This window comes from Corythoichthys intestinalis, chromosome 15 (genome assembly GCF_030265065.1).
Source record: "Corythoichthys intestinalis isolate RoL2023-P3 chromosome 15, ASM3026506v1, whole genome shotgun sequence".
NCBI lineage: Eukaryota > Metazoa > Chordata > Actinopteri > Syngnathiformes > Syngnathidae > Corythoichthys > Corythoichthys intestinalis.
The window spans coordinates 38,494,163-38,517,322 of NC_080409.1; the positions used below are offsets into that span (position 1 = coordinate 38,494,163).

At 39.9% G+C, this 23,160-nt stretch overlaps 1 protein-coding gene across 2 annotated transcripts in view; it reads right to left on the bottom strand.

Annotated features, from left to right (window-relative positions):
- The window catches only part of slc7a14a (solute carrier family 7 member 14a), a 47,911-nt gene that overhangs the window by 19,107 nt on the left and 5,644 nt on the right, over nt 1-23,160 (bottom strand). For both annotated transcript variants that reach the window (XM_057859702.1, XM_057859703.1), the window contains 6 exons: nt 14,093-14,515; nt 11,913-12,149; nt 9,362-9,579; nt 6,452-6,598; nt 4,757-4,965; nt 4,538-4,685 (listed from right to left, as the gene is read on the bottom strand). In XM_057859702.1, the coding sequence (XP_057715685.1) occupies nt 4,538-4,685; nt 4,757-4,965; nt 6,452-6,598; nt 9,362-9,579; nt 11,913-12,149; nt 14,093-14,399 (1,266 nt within the window). In that variant the 5' untranslated portion in view covers nt 14,400-14,515. The remainder of the gene's footprint in view (nt 1-4,537; nt 4,686-4,756; nt 4,966-6,451; nt 6,599-9,361; nt 9,580-11,912; nt 12,150-14,092; nt 14,516-23,160) is intronic.

Sequence of the window (23,160 nt, forward strand, 5' to 3'; positions counted from 1 at the left end):
ATTTGGGGACCTTTGGGGGGCGTGTCCTGGTCATATCAGGTCATTTGGGGACATTTGGGGGGTGGGTCCTGGTCATATCAGGTAATTTGGGGACATTTGGGGGGCGTGTCCTAATCAAATCAGGTCATTTGGGGAAATTGGGGGGGCGTGTCCTGGCCATATCAGGTCATTTGGGGACCTTTGGGGGGCGTGTCCTGGTCATATCAGGCCATTTGGGGACATTTGGGGGGCGTGTCCTGGTCATATCTGGTCATTTGGGGACATTTGGGGGGCGTGTCCTAATCAAATCAGGTCATTTGGGGACATTTGGGGGGCATGTCCTGGTCATATCAGGTCATTTGGGGACATTTGGGGGGCGTGTCACGGTCATATCAGGTCATTTGATGATATTTGGGGGTGGGGGGGCCTGTCCTATTGATATCTGGTCATTTCCTGTTTATTTGGGGACATTGTTTTTTCGTTTGCCATTAAAAATTAATGGGAAATATTTGGACGTCCATGGCCGTCAATGGCATGAACTTAGATATGTGTCAGTGGAGTCCAAGTACATTGGCATCAATCGACATCAGGGGTCGCGTTAACCGAATATTTTCCGTCGTTGACCGTTTTTTTAAAACGGTGACGGAAAAAATTGAAGTCCCATCTGTCATTTTGACTGGTTGCAATTCACACCCCAGACCACAGGGTGGCGAGTGAGCATATTAATTAGCTATTGTCTCTCTTGATGCATGACGTCGTTGGCCTTACTCGGAAAAATGTAAAGGCAACTGAGTGTTTCCTTGGCACGGCCAGACTGTTCTCCCTGTATTTTTCAAACACTGAGAGAAAAGTCTGGGACATGGAAAATTTTTCGGGGTCGTTCGAAAATGGATAATTCCAGTCGTTTTGATATTTCAACGGTGACGATCAGTCAAACGGTTTGGGCTGTGCGCCGTGCCAAAGAAATCCCATTCAAAAATAATAATAATAATAACACTGTCTGGGTCTTTTCCAAGGACCCAGATTATAAGCTCCAATGCTTGGTGCAATTACAGAACAACAGGTTAAAGTTAGCCATGGGTGGTTTGACAGATTTTGAAATTATGGACAACCACTGTATGCCACGACAAAGCTGTTATGCTAGAGTACTGTAAGAGCTAAAAGCTGTTCATGTCTAAGATTATAAACCTGGTTTATAGTCTTATACAGGCACAGTATGGTTTGATCAATTTGTGGTGGTGCGACTTATAGTCCAGTGCGCTCTGTCGAGTAAGAGGCAGGCAGTGCAGGTGTCCCTAATGTTCTGTCTTCTTCACCCCTGAGTGTTTGTATGGTATAATAATAGAAACGTGTGTCTGTTTTTTGATTTTTTTTTTTTTCTCACATGTGCGCTGACGACCTGACAGGACGCAGACGTGTTTGTAGGGTGTGTTGACAAGTCCGAATTCTCTTCTCACGAGCTCTGCCAAGCCTCACGATGGTTGCTGGATAACTCTCAAATTTTGAAAACGCACATTTTGATGAGTTTCTCATCTTTAAAAATGGACCCGAACCTCAGCTTGCTACCATCATGCAACTGCCTTATTTGAATTTTGTTTGTTTGTTTGTTGTTATTAATCATTTTGAGGGCTATCCCCTACTTGAAACTTTGGAAGGTCTCTTCATCACAGTGAATATGTTACCCCTAAATTGTCTGCATAGCCCCCTCTGAAATTTCAAACAAAAATCAGATACCGATGCCCATTTTCTCAACAACGCAAAACTTCGATGGCATGGCTGTCATGAAGTTTCTAATTTCACCTTTATTTATTCAGTGAGATCACTAGAGGGCAAGCTCTTTTTTTCCAAAGACACCCTGATTACGTAGCACATTAAACTACAACAATACATACAGTGGAGCAAATAAGTATTTAGTCAACCACTAATTGTGCATCTCCTACTTGAAAATATTAGAGAGGCCTGTAATTGTCAACATGGGTAAACCTCAACCGTGAGAGGCAGAATGAGGAAGAAAAAAAAGAAAATCACATTGTTTGATTTTTAAAGAATTTATTTGCAAATCATGGTGGAAAATAAGTATTTGGTCAATACCAAAAGTTCATCTAAATACTTTGTTATGTACCCTTTGTTGGCAATAACAGAGGCCAAACGTTTTCTGTAACTCTTCACAAGCTTTTCACACACTGTTGCTGGTATTTTGGCCCATTCCGCCATGCAGATCTCCTCTAAAGCAGTGATGTTTTGAGGCTGTCGTTGGGCAACACGGACTTTCAACTCCCTCCTAACCCCGTGGTGTCAAAATGATAACAGGAACAGGAATCAGTCACACAATGCGCCGCCAGGGACTCAAATCCTGCACTGCCAGACGTGTCACCCTGCTGAAGCCAGTACATGTCCAGGCCCCTCTGCGGTTCGCTAGAGAGCATTTGGATGATCCAGAAGAGGACTGGGAGAATGTGATATGTTCAGATGAAACCAAAATAGAACTTTTTGGTAGAAACACATGTTCTTGTGTTTGGAGGAAAAAGAATACTCAATTGAACCATACCCACTGTGAAGCATGGGGGTGGAAACATCATGCTTTGGGGCTGTTTTTCTGCAAAGGGACCAGGACGACTGATCTGTGTAAAGGAAAGAATGAATGGGACCATGTTTCGAGAGATTTTGAGTGAAAATCTCCTTCCATCAGCAAGGGCATTGAAGATGAGACGTGGCTGGGTCTTTCAGCATGACAATGATCCCAAACACACAGCCAGGGCAACAAAGGAGTGGCTTCGTATGAAGCATTTCAAGGTCCTGGAGTGGCCGAGCCAGTCTCCAGATCTCAACCCTATAGAAAATCTGTGGAGGGAGTTGAAAGTCCGTGTTGCCCAACGACAGCCCCAAAACATCACTGCTCTAGAGGAGATCTGCATTGAGGAATGAGCCAAAATACCAGCAACAGTGTGTGAAAAGCTTGTGAAGAGTTACAGAAAACGTTTGGCCTCCGTTATTGCCAACAAAGGGTACATAACAAAGTATTCAGATGAACTTTTGGTATTGACCAAATATTTATTTTCCACCATGATTTGCAAATAAATTCTTTAAAAATCAAACAATGTGATGTTCTGTTTTGTTTTGTTTTTTTCCACATTCTGTCTCTCATGGTTGAGGTTTACTCATGTTGACAATTACAGGCCTCTCTAATATTTTCAAGTGGGAGAACTCGCACAATTAGTGGTTGACTAAATACTTATTTGCCCCACTGTATATGGCAGAAAACACAGACAAGTCTGAAAAAGCTGTTTCTGTTCTTGCACCCCTCTTTAAAAGAAACTGCTGTATTTTAAGCCAGAACAACTGTTGTGTTTGATAGAACAATGTGTCTATATGCTGCCATAGCAGATTCATGGCGCATTAAGCTCCTGAACTATTTTTAATTTGTCTGTTTTACCCTGGAAACCCCCGTTTACAGGCGTCGCGCAACGGCTTTTGTTTCAACCCAGCCATTAAACGAAGGTAATTAATTATATTTATTATTCAAAATGTCTGTCATTTTTATCTTAGAATCATTAATTCATGTCTAATATTTCGTTTAAAAAAAAAACGACTTTAAAAAATGATTCACTCGCATATTTCAAACTTAAACAAATTACGTCACAAAGAAAAAAAAGTCAGAGATATCTACCTCATAACTATCACTTAATTGTATTTTTTTTTTGTTACTGTGGCATTTTCTCCGATATGTTAGAATTTTATGTTAGAAATTTTTCTTTTTCAAAGAAAAATTGAAAAAAAAAATGTTTTTAAGGGTAAATATATGAAAAAGAAAATCTCGACCAGGCCTTGATGTCTGCGATTTCTGCATCGCGACCCTTGTTATATTACCATGTTTCACCCATAAAATCCCCCCAAAATCCAGCAGTGGCCATTCACAGCTGTGTCTTGACACTCAGTGATGCATGCTACATGGAGGTTTTGGATGGAAACAAGGTAAGTACGCGATAATATCTCGCTAAACTCATGGTGTCTTTAATTCTGCTCTTTCATGCTCTCACCTCCAGATAAGGTTTCGCTGTTTTAAAAAAAGAGAAATTTTCAAAATGCCCTCCTGTTCAAAATTTTAAGCCTTCCAATGATGTATCACACACGCATATCGGACAATTTTGAAAGTTGGCCAAACTGGGGGTCTCACAGCGGAACTTCAAGTCACCTCAGTGTTTTCCGCCACATATATTATTTTATATGTGAAAGGCATAGAACTGAAAGGCGGTTTTCCCCAGTTCTTTTAAAACCAATACATTTCTATGCGCGTATGCAAAATAGACTGTAAGTGAAAAATGGTCCACAAAAGGTAATTTCAACTATTAAAATTCAGCCACGAAAACGTGTTTCAATTAGCACCCATGCCTGAAAAGTCTTCCATTTTCGTTTGAAACAGTCAATTTTGACCTTCGAATTTCTTCAAATGTGACTTTAGAATTTCAAATTTGGACTTTGAAATATGTAAACTGAAAATGGATATGTCTTAGCTGTAAAAATATAATTCTAGCCTCTTTGTTGTTTCTCTTCCACTTACCAGGGTGTAGGCCAGCAGTGTGCCGATGGACATCATCTCTATGAGGTCTCGGAGGCTGACTAGCAAGGACAAGAGAGCAGCCAGAAAGCCAGACACCACACATGCCACAGCGGGGGTCTCTGTGTAGGAAGACACATGGGCCAGGAACCTGTGTGCAATCACAAAAACAAGTTATCCACTGCTGGATTGGAAAAAAATTCAAGCGTATAGGGGACTTACTTGAAAAGCAGGCCGTCGCCCGCCATGGCGTAGATGACCCTGGGCATGGGGAAGAGTGAGCCCAACAGCGACACGGTGAGGCCTGTTATGGAGCCCACCGCCACAATGTACTTGGCGAACATGCAGCCGTGCATGGCGAACATCTCCATTAGGGGGGCGTCAGCGTCGATCTCGTCGTAAGGGACCATCAGGGTCAGGATGACCGACACCTGAAGGGAAAATGAGTGCACGTTGGCTCACTTGGTTTCCAAATCCTTTTCCATTGTCATGCAGTTGTCCCTCACAATAATGCGGTTCACTTTTGTTGCCTTGCTGATGGTTTTATGTATGCATACCTGTCAAGTTGTACAGTTTCGGCGTAATTTGTACAAGTGAGCACCGATTTTTAAATGCGAACATATGTAACTTTTTATCTAAAATACTCCTAAATCGGCAAAATCTTGTATGTGTACTGGCTTCAGCAAGGGGACACGTCTGGCAGTGCAGGATTTGAGTCGCTGGCGGCCCATTGTGTTACTGATAGTAGCCTTTGTTACTGTGGTCCCAGCTCTCTGTAGGTCATTCACTAGGTCACTCTGTGTGGTTCTGGGATTTTTGCTCACCGTTCTTGTTATCATTTTTACGGCACGGGGTGAGATCTTGCATGGAGCCCCAGATCGAGGGAGATTATCAGTGGTCTTGTATGTCTTCCATTTTCTAATAATTGCTCCCACAGTTGATTTCTTTAAACCAAGCGTTTTACCTGTTGCAGATTCAGTCTTCCCAGCCTAATGCAGGTCTACAATTTTGTCTCGTGTCCTTCGACAGCTGTTCTTGGTCATAGTGGAGTTTGGAGTGTGACTGACTGAGGTTGTGGACAGGTGTCTTTTATACCGATAATGAGTTAAAACAGGTGCCATTAATACAGATAACGAGTGGAGCCTCGTTAGACCTCGTTAGAAGAAGTTAGACCTCTTTGACAGCCAGAAATCTTGCTTGTTTGTAGGTGACCAAATACTTATTTTCCACTCTAATTTGGAAATAAAATATTTAAAAATCAAACAATGTGATTTTCTGTTTTTTTTTTTTTTCACATTCTGTCTCTCATGGTTGAGGTTTACCCATGTTGACAATTACAGGCCTCTCTAATCTTTTCAAGTAGGAGAACTTGCACAATTGGTGGTTCACTAAATACTTATTTGCCCCACTGTATATAAAACGTAAGATTAGTCACCAATTTGTAAGGGCGTACGTCACTATTTGTAAGAGTTCCAACAGCCTCGGGTTGACAGGTATGTGTATGCAACTTTTTCTTTTTACAGCACATGAACGCACATTGCATTCTGTTTCCTAAATAGCCTTAAATTAGTGCTGTTTCGAAACCATGTTTTGATACATTGATTCCGATACACACCTGTGCAGTATTGGCCGATGCTGTATGAAATTTTTCCACTGGGATGCACATGATAAAGGTGCTGTCTGCCCCTTTAACATACTGACAAGCAAACAAGAGACAAGAATACTGACGAGGAAGGTGCTCTATATATGCAGCTATTTGGATTCCGCCTCACGGCAATGCCAGAATCTTTCTTCAGAGCCGGCCGTTGCCCCTAGCAACCTTCTACCGACATGACAGAATAGCAAGCTAAGCATCTCCGGATGCAAAAAAACTGAAGCGAGGCGCGAGGGAGGTGTAGCTTTTCCATGGCAACCTACCGACACGTACGCCGTGAGGCACGTGACGAGTGAGGCCGTGATGGCGTACGGGATGGACGTGTTGGGACTTTTGGCTTCCTCGCCCGTCGTGGCAATGATGTCGAAGCCAATGAAAGCGTAGAAGCACGTGGCCGCGCCTTGCATCACCTGTGACACAGAGAAAACACTATGTTTAATAATAGAAAGAAAAATGTGATTAAGTTGTTGAATTGGACGTTTATGGCCGTCAATGGCAGCCAATGTTTACTTTAAAAAAGAATAAAAGCAAAAAATGTTATGATCATCTAACATATACAGTATATATATTTTAACTTTTTTAAATACAGTAATTTTCGGACTATAAGCCGCTACTTCTTCCCCCTCATTTTGAATCCTACGGCTTATAGTCCAGTGCGGCTTATTTGTTGATTTATTGGGTTAAAAGTAGGGCTGTCAAACGATTAAAATTTTTAATCGAGTTAATCACAGCTTTAAAATTAATTAATCGTAATTAATCGCAATTTAAACCATCTATAAAATATGCCATATTTTTCTGTAAACTATTGTTGGAATGGAAAGATAAGACACAAGACGGATATATACATTCAACATACTGTACATAAGTACTGTATTTTTTTATTATAACAATAAATCAACAAGATGGCATTAGAATTATTGACATTCTTTTAAAGCGATCCATGAATTGTAGTTCTTAAAAGATAAATGTTTGTACAAGTTATAGAAATTTTATATTAAAACCCGTCTTAATGTTTTCGTTTTGATAAAATCTGTGAAATTTTCAAACAAAAAATAAACTAATAGCTCGCCATTGTTGATGTCAATAATTACACAATGCTCATGGATGGTGCTGAAACACATAAAATCAGTCGCACCCAATCGCCAGCAGAGGGCGACAAAACACAAAAAACACAAGTAACAAATGGACATGACACTGTCATTTTAATCTGTTTGAGCGGGGCATGTGCGTTAATTGCGTCAAATATTTTAACGTGATTAATTTTACAAATTAATTTCCGCCCGTTAACGCGATAATTTTGACAGCCCTAGTTAAAAGGTAACGCTTGATTTATGATGTCATAATTATGACATGACACTATCATGGGCATTAATGAATTCTTTTGACTGATGTCACAAAGTGTCATCCGGCAAATTGTGTCTCCAACTCTATTTGTGTCAAGCTCGGATCTTTTATATCAATTCAATATTTAGATAACTTGCCGGATGACACAAAATGACATCTGCCATTAGAATTCATTCATGCTCATGGCAGTGTCATGTCATAATTATGATGGTCTTAGGAAAATGTTATGGCGCCACTCTCAAATAAAGTTTTAACAAATACCATAACAAGCAAATAATGAAACAACTAGAACAGTAACTGAATAAATAATGTTATTTACATCTGTATTGCTGCAATGCATGCTCGGAGGCATGTTCGACAACAGTGTTTACAGGAGGTGGCAGCAGAGGTTGACTGTCTCCTCCAAGGGAGTAGTGATGGCCGAATGAAGTGTCTTAAAGCAATGAAGCTTTGCAGCCAACTGGTTCAAAGCTTCATGGTGGTTCATTTGGTCTTATGATGCCGCTGTCAAATAAAGTGTTACTGTTTGTCTTTTGGTGTAAATATCCCATAAAACAGGGAGGAGAGTTGCGGCTTATGGTTCAGTGCGGCTCATCTGTGAACAAATGCCATTTTCATGTCAAATGTGGTGGGTGGCGGCCTTTACTCAGGTGCACCTTATAGTCCGAAAATTATGGTACATAATGTAACAAAAATTAAATTAAATAAAACACTAGCCTGCAATCATTAAAATAAAATTACTAAACAAATACTGAACAAAAAAAACTATAATAAAGTAGGGCTGTCAAAATTATCGCGCTAACGGGCGGTAATTATTTTTTTTAATTAATCACGTTAAAATATCTGACACATTTAACGCCAATGCCCCGCTCAAACAGATTAAGATGACAGCAAAGTGTCTAGTCCATTTGTTACTTGTGTTTTTTGGTGTTTTGTCGCCCACTGCTGGCGCTTGGGTGCGACTGATTTTATGGGACCATGCACCATGAGCATTGTGTAATTATTGACATCAACAATAGTGAGCTTCTTGTTTATTTTTTGTTTGAAATTTTTACAAATTGTATTAAAACGAAAACATTAAGAGGGGTTTTAATATAGAATTTTTATAACTTGTACTAACATTTATCTTTTATGAACCACAAGTCTTTCTACCCATGGATCGCTTTGCCAGAATGTTAATAATGTTAATGTCATCTTGTTGATTTATTGTTATAATAAACAAATACAGTACGTACAGTATGTTGAATGTATATATCCGTCTTGTGTCTTATCTCTCCATTCCAACAATAATTTACAGAAAAATATGGCATATTTTATAGATGGTTTGAATTGCGATTAATTACGATTAATTAATTTTTAAGCTGTGATGAACTCGATTAAAAATTTTAATCGTTTGACGGCCCAATAATAAAGTTGAAAATGTGAATAAAATAACCTCATTCTAATCAAATAAAATACAAAATTCAGGCTGTAAAGTTCAGCCAGATCTGACCCATCACATCATTTTGTGTGGCCTGCGAGAAAAAAATCATATTCAACAATTATATGCTTTGCTCAATACAAAATCAACAGAATGTCATAACAAAAAAAAGTTGCGACATTGCAAGCATTTTTTGTTACAATACCCCCTTTTATAATACCTTAAATCAAACAATTATTGAACAAAAGTTTTTTTTAACTGTCTTTCAGTTTGTTTATGTATATTTATATGAGTTCATAGTCATATTGGCCCTATGAGGGAACCCATAAAATTAACTTGCTGTCCCTGTATCCAAAATGAAAAGAAAATCCATATAAAAAAATCGCATCTGCATCATTCCATTGCCTACCCCCGACCAGCCGAAGGGCAAGAATCTGCCGTCGTCCCAGTTGCTCCCATTAATGAAGAAGAGCCCGGCCACCATCATGAAGAGCCACACCAGCAGGTTGATGACATTTAATACATTGTTGAAACCCACTGAGTTCTTCACCCCCAGCGCCACGATCACCGTCACCAACAGCGCTATGAGCAATGCAAGCAGGTCTGGATACGACTGCTCTCCTTTACCTAATAGGAACAAAACCAAAATAACAGTTTTTAGATGTTTTCAAGCATTGAAAAAAAAAAAGTAAAAAATAATTACAAAAAAATTGAAGCACTTACTGATATTCAACATCACTCACAGCACAATACTTAGCTGTTCCGTGTCTATACCGTGGCATGATCCCTCGTTTTTCGCTGTTATTGGGGACCAGAACCCACCGCGATAACTGAAAAGCTGCGAAGTAACGCATTAAAAAAAAAAAGTTTTTGTTTTTTTGTGTGTTCAATTTATTCAGATGTAAAATTGGAAAGATATACATATAAGACATGTTTTATCCCTTTTTTTACCCAAAGTATAATTAGAAAAAAAAAAAAAAATTAATTATGTACGTATATGTATATTTTAATAAATGTTTTTTAAGCACTTCAAATGTAATAATTATAAGTTTTAAACATATTACTGTCCCACCAAATCATTTTTAAACAAGAATAAAGTATAAAAATGCTTGTCTTTATTAAATGCTTCATTGAGTGAGTCCACTGAAATCTCCTCACTTACACACACTAAGTTGCCACAGCAACTGTTTAACAAATTAAACGATGATTGACGCGTGCAGCTCTTTGATGCTGAGGCTTTCAGGGATCTATGGCAAGATCAAACATAAAACGTCTATCAATCATCCTTAACTTTAATAAGCAACTCCAGTGCATTGCCTGAACAACAGAAGGCAGGGAGAAGGAAGGAGGGAGACTACGCGAGCACGCAACTTTTTTTTTGTTGTTTTTTTTAAATTGGAAAAAAAAATCCGCGATGGACTGATGTACTTTTGAAGCACAAAGTCGCAAGGGATCACTGTATCTATGAAGAATTTTTTTCCCACTCCAAACTTTTGGTGGAAAAAAATTGGAGAAATCAAGGTCTTTAGAGGGTGGGTTGGGTAGATCAATCAATTTAACAATAAGATTGTTACATTTGATGACACCTGAAAATATAAACAACATAAATAGGACTAAAACCTTTGAAGGCAAAACAACAATTTCTTCATAAATATACAGTACTACTACAGTACTATAAGTACTTAGCTGTGAGTGATGAATATACAGTATATATGAATATGAATATATCTGGTAAGAAACCAGTAAGTGCTTCATTTTTTTCAAAGGTTTTTTTCCCTTGTTTAAAAATTTATTCCAAGCTCTAGTATTTTTGACTACAAGGTTATCCATTGGACGAACATTGCCAATACTTAGCACATAAACACATAACATCATAAGATAAAAATACATTGGTACCTCTAGTTACGAAATTAACTAATTAATAACTTTCATAACTTGAAAATTCTGTAAGTAGAGACGCGTTTTCCATGTAAATGCCATCATTTGTTCCAAGCTCCCCAAATTTCAAACATATTTTTTTTTATAATGCATGAAAATGCATAGAAAATGTAACAAATACCTGTTACAATTAGGATTATTGCACAATAAACATAATATCAGAGTTGTGTATAACGTAACCAAGAATGAAGTAAAAAACAAAAGTTAATAGACTCATATAAAGCTGTCGGAACACAAGGGGCGAATGAAGACGACGCTAGGATACACACATACAGTAGAGGGACCTCTTCGCAAATTGGATGCTAAGAATGCCTGGCAATAGCCAATGGCAGAGCTGCTACAGTATGTTACTTTCAGTAAATTCCAGAATTTTTGCCTTTTTTATCCTGACATTTCTTTTGTAACAAGAGGCAATATTTTCCTGTTGAGGCATGTCTTAACCTGAAATTCCGTGTGTAAAGACGTACATAAGTAGAGATACCACTGTAATGACAATTTACAGATTTTTTAATTGGAAAAAAATGACGTTTTTGGGCGGATTTTTCTGTCAACTATAGTTATAGACTAAGACACAAAGTATTAAGACACAAAGTACTGTGAAACAGTCAGTTGTTCTGCCTGTTGCTGTACATGTTAAGAAACCCCTCAACAATATTTTACTCATCATCCGATTAATCGGTTGTCAGATTTTTGAAATATAGAATCGCATCGGATTGAAAAAAGTACATATCGGCAGGGGTTGCCGTGATTCACAGTTGGATGTTTGCTGCTGATGCAACACTGTGAGCAAACAACAGAGTGAGCAATGGGAGCCGAGCCGAGCTCGGGTGATGCGATACGCGTGTTGCCAAGCGACTGAGCCGCAACATGACAGCACATCCATCAGTTTAGTAATGAAAAAAAACATCAATTGTGCCCCGTTTATCTGACCATCTGGGAAATGATTACCGTGTTTGCCGTACCTTCTTCTACTGTATTTGTTTGGCTTTTGAACATTTAAAAAAAGAAAAAAAAAAACTGACCAAAGCCGTTTAGGGTTCCGACGTGCGAGATCATGAAGCCACTAATGCTGTGGTTGGCCAGCGAGTCGGCCATACTGCTGAGGGCCGAGGCGCCCGCCGCCGTGCCAATCAGGTACTCCAGGATAAGGTTCCAGCCGATGAAGAAGGCCACACACTCACCCACCGTTACATAGCTGTAAGTGTAGGCCGAGCCGGTGGTCTTTGGCACGCGCACGCCAAACTCAGCGTAACACACTCCTGCCACATGGATTAGAGATGAAGGTTAAACAGACACTCATCTGCGTGTGACCATTCAGTATACAATGATTGGGTGTTAATTAAAGTTAAAGAAAAAAAAATACTAAAATATGTTATTAGAAACACACAAAATATTGCCATTGATTTAAAAATCTATAATATTTAGTACATGTTTTGACCTACGGAGGGCGCCATGTTTTATGCGCACAATGGACGCTTGGAGTGATGATGTAGTTTGTCACTGTCACTAGACCAGTACTTCTCAAATAGTGGGGCGGGCCCCCCCTGGGGGGCGCAGAGTGATGCTGGGGGTGGCGCATGTGACCTTGGGGAACATACTTTTTTGCCTTACTAGAATAAAGTGTAATTGCACATCCACTGAGTGGGTGGCAGTGGCGGTCTCATTTTTAGCATGTGCGCAGTATTTTTGAACCAAACAAGAGCACACAGCAAAGAGCACTGGAGATATGAAAAGCTAAGACGAAGAGTATGTAGCATTTGGCTTTTGGCTTTGACTTTTAGTACAGTGGGAGGAAAGACCAGTTTGTTTACTTTGTCTAAAAATGTTTGCAGCGGACAGGATTTTTTAAAAATTTTTCAGCGAAAACGTTCCGTACTGCCAACAATCGTCCCGCTTTGTCAGTGTTACATCAGTAAACCAGCAAGCACTGTCAGCATCACATTAGGTGGCACACCAAATTGCTTAATGCAAAATAACCCAACACCACAGCAAAGGAGCTGATACTGCCTGCAGCAAAAATAAAACCTGTCTCTCTGTCCAATGACACTGTCGTTTTTGTTCTATTAATTTTTGTTTTTTCAGTCTAATAGTTTGGCATATTGTCCTGTCGAGTTAATGTTGCTAATCAATTTGAATTTATGATTATTTATTGATTTTATTTTATTTTATTCAGTGTGAAATGGTCAAAAAATGTATCTTGAGTCTATTTTTACAGTAAGGATGTGTTCTTTTTACACTTTTTTTTCTTCTTTAATATTAAAAAGGACACAATGTTATGCAGAGGTGTACTTATAATAATAAGAATCTTATAGACAAATGATACAACAGTATATTTACAGTGGCGGCAGAGAGTTGGGGGAGCGTGGAACGTTTACGTCTTCCTAGAGGGGGGCGTAACAGACAATATTTGAGAAGCACTGCACTAGACGGACACTAAAGGGTTACTGCAATTTCTTCTAGGCGGCGATACGTCCAACAAATGCGCACGTCAATTAAAAGCGGTGAGTACTTTTGTGTTTTTATTGAGTCTTTTATTACCTTTTCATTGCCTCAAAATCCTTTTTGCTTGCGTTTCCCTCTCATACTTTTAAACATTGTGTTTTCTTGTTGATCTGTTGATCACATTAGTCACGGAGCAAATTTAAATCTCCCTTTTTGATATTAGTACGTTGAAGTATTTTCTTAGTGGCATCTTTAGTATGTTCTGTCTGTATACAGCTAAACAGAACAAGCTGAAAGCGCACAGTAGTACTTTAGGTGTCAAATTCGTCTCTTGTAAGACGTTTTGGCAGAACACAGGTTTTTTTTTTTCCCTACTCTCGTCTCATCTCATCCCGTCTTTCCTGTTCATTTTGCTTTTCCTGCTCGTTTTGTGAAATATCAACAGCGCTGTCATGCTCATCGGTGTTGCTCTCGGGTTCCAGTTGAAATGGTTGAACAGATGAACAGAGGAAAGAGGGAGGCCGAGGACTTTTGAGCATCAGAGAAACTACATCCCTCCAAGAGTACATCATGAAAATGGCCCCCAGTGATGACCTGCTCGGTGAATGCCTCGGGCAACAGAAGCCCAGTAAGGAGGAGGACCCTAAGGAGCTATCATAGAAGGACAAGCCCCTGCATTATTATTATTAACTGCGAAAAATGAGGGATCGCTGTATTTTTTTGGACTGGCTTAGGCAGTCTTTGCCAGCGACATTCTTACCTGACAAAATGGAGGCCACGGCGGCGATAATGAAGGACACAATAACGCCAGGGCCGGCCATTTCTTTGGCCACCAGGCCCGAGACCACGTACATTCCTGTGCCCACGCAACTCCCCACGCCCAGCGACACCAGGTCCACGGTAGACAGCACACGGGCCAGCCGGGTACCATGCGGGCCTGTTCCAGACATGGCCGAGTCCAGCATGGACTCTACAGGCTTGGTCCTCAGGACTCGGGATGTAAAAGTATGCCACATGGCTCCCCAGTGAACCCGACGGGGGTCCAGCTTTCCAGCCAGGGCGCTCATGCCGACACTTTAGAGTCCAAGATGGTCTTTCTTTGGTGCTTGTATTATTCTGAAGATGAAATTACTATGCTGTCAGGGTTCACTTGATCTTTGGTCCCAACATGGTTGGACAGCCCCTTGAAAACACACAAAAAGCCAACATGTTCATCTTATTTTTCATTCGTACAACACAGCCAAATTCCTCTTCAATTTTGGATCCTTGAGACTGTTTCATGTCATTTTATGATTGACAATGGGTGAAAGTGGTGTCATAGGCTGTCTTTCTCTCAAAAGTGTGCACCTAATGCTCACCGTTGAGAAAAGAGGGCCATTACTAGCCAATTGCTGTGTGCTCTGCTCTCTTTACTCAACATTAACCCGCACTCAGCCAGTTTAGCGAGCAAACACTCAGCGACGAGCCGCACGCCCACGTCGCCACTCGGCTGTAATATCAGCCACTCCGCCCATGATTGCCATTAGTGTTTGAACACAACATTGCGGCTAACATGCGCACATTTGTTTTGCAGCTTTGAGGCTGCTTTATGAATCAGTCAAACACATGATATGCTAACTCTTTCGCTGCCATTGATAGCGATAGAGGTCCAATCCATTTTGACAGGGAGGGTTGGCCGCCATCATTCCATGGCAGCTAATAAATTAACATTATGTCTATAGACATGGAAAGACAAGTGTGCTTTGTATTTTTTGTTGTAGTTATTTTTTTAAAAGTGTGTCATTTTAGTGAATGGTTGATAGATGTGTTAACAGTGTCTTTGTATATGGATAGACTAGTATACGATCGATCGGGTCTGATCACGTCATTTTCAAAGTATCGGAATCAGCAAAAAAATATCGGCCATGCCTTTTTTTAATCTGTAATGGTGCCGCTTTACCCATTTAGAGAGATAAAAGGCAGCATAAAATGAGTAGAGTGAATTTTGGCAGCCTTTGGAGCCTTTTTTTAATAGGCTAAAGCCTTACAATCCCCCTCCCTATGATTAAAAATATCATGGGAAGCAATGTGGGGAAGCAAGGTAGCAATTGATCTTTATCTTAACACCTTATGTTAATTCCCAACGCAGAGAAGATAGATCAATTGGTAGCACTACGCACAGTCATGGTTCCACTTCCCATTATGCATTTGGGTTGGATGGCTGCAGTATCATTTAATGAAAGCTCAACAAATACACTAGATGGCAATATTTAGTCACAATATACAAAGTCACAAGTCTTTCTATCCGTGGATCCCTCTCACAGAAAGAATGTTAATAATGTAAATGCCATCTTGAGGATTTATTGTTATAATAAACAAATACAGTACTTATGTACTGTATGTTGAATGTACAGTATATATTCGTCCGAGTTGTATTCATTTTTTTTCTTAATGCATTGCCAAAATGTATATGATCGGGAAAAATTATCGGGAATGATTGGAATTGAATCGGGAGCAAAAAAAAAAAGCAATCGGATCGGGAAATATTGGGATCGGCAGATACTCAAAAACTAAAACGATCGGGATCGGATCGGGAGCAAAAAAACATGATCGGAACAACCCTAATACTTTGTGTGCATAATGTTTATTAATTTAACAACAAAATAATAATAATGATAAATAATGACAATAACAGATAAATTCAATAAGAAAATGTGTACTTTTTGGGTTTTCATCCATCCATCCATCCATCCATCCATCCATTTTCTCCCGCTTATCCAAGGTCGAGTCGTGAGCTTCAGCAGCTCTCCCCAGCCATGTTTGTTTAAATGCATTTTTTAATTTTTTTATTTGTTTAAAAAAATAAAATGAAGTGTGTGTGTGCTGGTGTTTGGTGTTGTTTTGCACATGAAAGGACGGAGAGATATGCTCACATTGTGTGTCTGTGAGTGGATAGGCATACTCGGTGTGTGTTTGTACAATCATACGTGGAGCAAACAAGAGGACACAAAGCGTCGTAGGCGTGCAGCAGGTGTTCTGTGTGCTTCACGCTTTGCCAACAGCAACCAGATAAAGCTTGGCCTTGTATTAAGCAGAAAAGGGGGAGGATTATCTCTAAAACGCAAACAGTGTCAATTACAAGGAAGGGAGAAAACATAACATGCTATTATCCGCTATGTATCTGAAGAGGTTGTGTTATTGATCCCTGTCTCAAGAACCGCAACTCATTGAGGAGACGAAATTGGAGATAAAGTGGCATGTCTACATACAAAGTTAATTCGTTCCAGGACCTTGTTTGTAAATCGAAATGGTCGTATGTCGAGCAGGATTTTCCCATAAGAATACATTATTAGACGGGTCCGATCACGTCATTTTCAAAGTATCGGAATCGGCAAAAAAATATAGGCCATGCCTTTTTTATATATATATATATATATATTTTTTTTTTTTATTTTTATTTTTTTTACTTAAATCGTTTCTAATTGTATTTAACGTTACAGACATAATATGTTACACTTATCCAGAGTCTTTAGTTTAGGTTTAAGGTAGGGTTATAAAATTTATCCCAATAACGGTGGTAATTATTTTTTTTTTTAAATGTAGCACGTTAAAATATTTAACGTGATTAATACAGATGAGCTGTCCCAAGCGTAGTCTCTCTCCCTCCCTCTTAGTTCTTTGTTGCTCAGGCAGTGCACTGGATTCAGAGGCGTCGCGTCCCATTAGGCAAACCAGGCAATTGCCTATGGCCCCCAGCCAGCAGGGGCCCCCAGAGGGCCAACAGATTTAGTACACGCAGCTTTACTGCACTGTCGCAGCGACAAGTGCTACAGTGCCAGTGAAAGCCTTGTGTCTGAGTTACCTGTAGGGGCCCCTTCACTCGCTCTACACCCCCCCCCACACACACACACACACACACACACAATACATACACGTGACTCAAAGTGAGAGTGAGCGGCAATTTGGCTATTTTTTAATTGGCGTATATCCAAAATGAAGAGAAGTTATCCGTCTGGAAGGGACAAAAGAAAGAAAAAACAAGCAGAAGAGAAAAGTAAGCAAGACAGAAGTGAGTATACTATGTTACTGTAGTTTTATGTCCTAATATTGTAGGAGCCGGGGCACTTTGAGTGTCCTAAAAAACGCTCTATAAGACCAAGGCGTTATTATACTTTTATTAAATATGCTATTGCTCCAAGTCACACTATCCCCCTTACTTGCACACGCTCGAAGGGCCCCATGTTGCTTGTTGCCTGGGGCCCCCGGGGACCCTTGCTTCGCCTCTGACTGGAGTTGCATTTTAAAGTTAACGATGATTGACAACCATGAGAGACAGAATGTGGAAAAAAAAAAACGAAAATCACATTGTTTGATTTTTAAAGAATTTATTTGCGAATCATGGTGGAAAATAAATATTTGGTCTATACCAAAAGTTCATCTCAATACTTTGTTATGTACCCTTTGTTGGCAATAACAGAGGCCAAACATTTTCTGTAACTCTTCACCAGCTTTTCACACACTGTTGCTGGTATTTTGGCCCATTCCTCTATACAGATCTCCTCTAGAGCAGTGATGTTTTGGGGCTGTCGTTGGGCAACACGGACTTTCAACTCCCTCCTCACCCCGTGGCATCAAAATGATAACAAAAACGGGGAGCAAAAATCCCAGAATCACACGGGGGGACCTGGTGAATGATCTACAGAGAGCTGGGACCACAGTAACAAAGGCTACTATCAGTAACACAATGCGCCGCCAGGGACTCAAATCCTGCACTGCCAGACGTGTCCCCCTGCTGAAGAAAGTACACGTCCAGGCCAGTCTGCGATTCGCTCGAGGGCAATTTGGATGATCCAGAAGAGGACTGGGAGAATGTGTTATGGTCAGATGAAACCAAAATAGAACTTTTTGGTTGAAACACAGGTTCTCTTTTTTGGAGGAAAAAGAATACTGAATTGCACCATACCCACTGTGGAGCATGGGGTGGAAACATCATGCTTTGGGGCTGTTTTTGTGCTAAGGGACCAGGAAGGCTGATCTGTGTAAAGGAAATAATGAATGGGGCCATGTATCAAGAGATTCTGAGTGAAAATCTCCTTCCATCAGCAAGGGCATTGAAGATGAGACGTGGCTGGGTCTTTCAGAATGACAATGATCCCAAACACACAGCCAGGGCAACAAAGGAGTGGCTTCGTAAGAAGCATTTCATGGTCCTGGAGTGGCCCAACCAGTCTCCAGATCTCAACCCCATAGAAAATCTGTGGAGGAGTTGAAAGTCCGTGTTGCCCAACGACAGCCCCAAAACATCACTGCTCTAGAGGAGATCTGCATGGAGGAATGGGCCAAAATACCAGCAACAGTATGTGAAAAGCTTGTGAAGAGTTACAGAAAAGGTTTGGCCTCCGGTATTGCAAACAAAGGGGATATAATAAAGTATTGAGATGAAGTTTTGGTATTGACCAAATACTTATTTTCCACCATGATTTGCAAATAAATTATTTAAAAATAAAACAATGTGATTTTCTGTTTGTTTTTTTCACATTCTGTCTCCCGTGGTTGAGGTTTAACCATGTTGACAATTACAGGCCTCTGTAATATTTTCAAGCGGGAGAACTTGCACAATTAGTGGTTGATTAAATAATTATTTGCCCCACTGTACCACTGTAGTTGTGAATGTGACCACCTGTGATTGATTGGCGACCAGTCCAGGGTGTGCCCCTTTATGTGCACGTGAAATGACTGACATGCTTACATGATGTGTAATAAAATAAAAGAGCCCAGTTGAAGATGATGTACTGTTTTGCCAGCACACTGCTGTCCACAGATCAATAAAAGGAAGTCATCTTCACTTTCCTGTCCAGACCAGTGAACTGTCAGGACATCCATCCTGGCGTCTAATCAGCCGTGACCAAGACTTGCTCAGCCTGTTGCGAATTAACGTCGGAATAACCTGATTAGGGCGAGAGCTGGCGAACAGTCAGCCTTGCGAGACCGAAGACCTCCACCAAAGTCAATTTATTCACTCCTTCACTGCCATTGACGGTGATCGCCGTCTAACTCATTTTGACTCGGAGGGCTAGTACCGATCACTCACTGACACTCTCCCAGGCAAACGGATTGGACGTCTATCGCCGTTAATGGCATTATAACATCATTATTCACTGCCAGAAATTCCACGTTAAATCTCACTAATCACTTCGTAATGCCCGATGTTTATCCCATCACACATTTTAATGCACTTAGTCGATTTGTAAATGTGAGTAATAGCCAGACTGTAAACAAGGATGCTAATGGCTAAAGCCCCATAAAGCAAATAATTGACGACCTTTCTGCTTGAGGTCTTGTGCGTGGAGATGAAAGTGTTGGTTGGTTCTCACAAACTGCAGACATGATTCACAGGCTAGTCTGCCTGGCAACCAATCTTTCTGGCACTAATGCCGCCGCAAGAGCGCGGGCCTGCAGAAACTGGCAGTATGCCCGAATGCCAGCATAAATATGACTCAATCATATGAATGGAAAGATGTTTATGTGAGTATCTTATCTTAAAAGTCGAATTTGAAAGTGCTAATTTTCTTGGAATTCTGACTTTGAAAGCCCGACCTTTGCTTGAAGCACTAATTTAAATACTCAAATTCATATTTAAATAATCAAAATAAATAGGCTCGAAAGTTAACCCTTTCATGTTCATCTACAGTAGGGCAAATAAGAATTTAGTCAACCACCAATTGTGCAAGTTCTCCGACTTCAAAAGATTAGTGAGGCCTGTAATTGTCAACATGGGTAAACCTCAACCATGAGAGACAGATTGTGAAGAAAAAAAACAGAAAATCACATTGTTTGATTTTTAAATAATTTATTTCCAAATTACAGTGAAAAATAAGTATTTGGTCACCTACAAACAAGCAAGATTTCTGGCTGTCAAACAGGTCTCGTTAGAAGTAACGAGGTCAAACGAGGCTCCACTCGTTACATGTATTAATGGCACCTGTTTTCACTCATTATCGGTATAATAGACACCTGTCCACAATCTCAGTCAGTCATACTCCAAACTCCACTATGGCCAAGACCAAAGAGCTGTCGAAGGACACCAGAGACAAAATTGTCGACTTGCACCAGGCTAGGAAGACTGAATCTGCAATAGGTAAAACGCTTGGTGTAAAGAAATCAACTGTGGGAGCAATTATTAGAAAATGGAAGACATACAAGACCACTGATAGCCTCCCCCGATCTGGGACTCCATGCAAGATCTCGTGGTGTCAAAATGATAACAAGAATGGTGAGCAAAAATCCCAGAACCACACGGGGGGACCTAGTAAATGATCTACAGAGAGCGTGGACCACAGTAACAAAGGCTACTATCAGTAACACAATGCACCGCCAGGGGCTCAAATCCTGCACTGCCAGATGTGTCCCCCTGCTGAAGAAAATACACGTCCAGGCCCGTCTTCGGTTCGCTAGAGAGCATCTGGATGATCCAGAAGAGGACTGGGAGAATGTGTTATGGTCAGATGAAACCAAAATAGAACTTTTTGGTTGAAACACAGGTTCTCGTGTTTGGAGGAGAAAGAATACTGAATTGCATCCGAAGAACATCATACCGACTGTGAAGCATGGGGGTGAAAACATCATGCTTTGGGGCTGTTTTCTGTAAAGGGACCAGGACGGCTGATCTGTGTAAAGGAAAGAATGAATGAGGCCATGTATCGAGAGATTTTGAGTGAAAATCTCCTTCCATCAGCAAGGGCATTGAAGATGAGACGTGTCTGGGTCTTTCAGCATGATCCCAAACACACAGCCAGGGCAACAAAGGAGTGGCTTCGTAAGAAGCATTTCAAGGTCCTGGAGTGGCCTAGCCAGTTTCCAGATCTCAACCCCATAGAAAATCTGTGGAGGGAGTTGAAAGTCCGTGTTGCCCAACGACAGCCCCAAAACATCACTGCTTTAAAGGAGATCTGCATGGAGGAATGGGCCAAAATACCAGCAACAGTGTGTGAAAAGCTTGTGAAGAGTTACAGAAAACGTTTGGCCTCCGTTAATGACAACAAAGTGTACATAACAAAGTATTGAGATGAACTTTTGGCATTGACCAAATACTTATTTTCCACCATGATTTACAAATAAATTCTTTAAAAATCAATGTGATTTTCTGTTTTTTTTCCCACATTTTGTCTCTCATGATTGAGGTTGACCCATGTTGACAATGACAGGCCTCTCTAATATTTTCAAGTGGGAGAACTTGCACAATTAGTGGTTGACTAAATACTTATTTGCCCCACTGTATCTGAAACCCTCACAATTCCTCACTCTCAGTTCAAATATATTGGACATCTAACACATTCAGTGGCAGCCAGTGAGTTAAGGTCAGAGCTACTATTTGAAGAAATAAGGCACTGCAACATCATACACCAACATGTGCACTCTGATGTCAGGATGTCTTTGGGGAAAGTGTGTGTGCAATCTGCTGTTACTAAATTTGTCTGTTACGTAATACTCGACTTCTACTCGCTCACGTTTTTGGTTTTCGGACTTCCTTGTCTGAATGACCCATTTTCATCCTCAATAATAATAATAGTGAATACCTGGTTGTAAAACCTATGCTTGGCTTACAACATAAATTAATTTGGCTGCCATTGACGGCGATAGACAAACAAGATCTGCTCTAAAAATGAACTGTTTTTAAATTGTCCACGTAGCAACTTGCAACACCTCAACTGAGGAAAAACATCAACAGCATTCCTACTGTTGTAACTGATTTTATTTGATAATTTGATTAATTGGCTGCCATTAACAGCGATTGACGAACCACAGTTCACCGACAAATAAACTAGTTTTACATTGGTCACACAGTAACTTTGGCATATTACCGTATTGGCCCGAATATGAGACGGCCCCGGTTATAAGACGACCCCCTCTTTTCAAGACTCAAGTTTGAAAAAAAAAAAAAGACTTTTTGAACACCGAATTATTTTTTTATGCAGAAAATAATTACAGTACATCTGAAACAAATAATTATAACAATATATTTGAGAGAAAAAGCATGTTATTTTGCCTCGATCAAATCTTAATATCTGAACATTTAAATATGTAAACTAAAGTGCAATCACATTCGTAAATGAATGGCTTACTGGTTTTTGAAATGTAAACCAATCTATTGTGATAAAACAACAAAAGTGCAATAACTTCATTAACTATCAAAGTGAAGTCTAACTGTAACTGTAGTCTCGAAACAAATCTGAAAAAGGAAAAACATTGCAATAAAATAATGCAAACTGGTTAAACTAGTAGCTGAGATCTGTCATGACAGAACATCGCTTCAATGATATCTGGCGCCATCTAGCGTCGTGAATGGGGAGAGTAGCTGAGATCTGTCATAACAGAACACCGCTTCAATGATATCTGGGGTCATCTAGCGTCGTGAATGGGTATAATGTCTAGACCGCGAATATAAGATGACCCCCTCTTTTTTTTTTTCAATATTATTTCAATGCAAAAACCACCGTCTTATATTCGGTCCAATACAGTAATACTTACAACTCTGAAAACAACAACCTTCCTACTTTATTAAATTACATTATTATTAGAGATGTCCCGATCGATCAGGTCGCATCACGTCATTTTCAAAGTATCGGAATCAGCAAAAAAATATCGGCCATGCCTTTTTTTGATATATATATATATATATATATATATATATATATATATATATATATATATATATATATGTTTTAATTAAATCGTTTTCGAATTGTATTTAACGTTACAGACACAATATGTTACACTCATCCAGAGTGTTTAGTTTAGGCTTAAGGTAGGGTCATCAAATTTATCCCGATAACGGCGGTAATTAATATT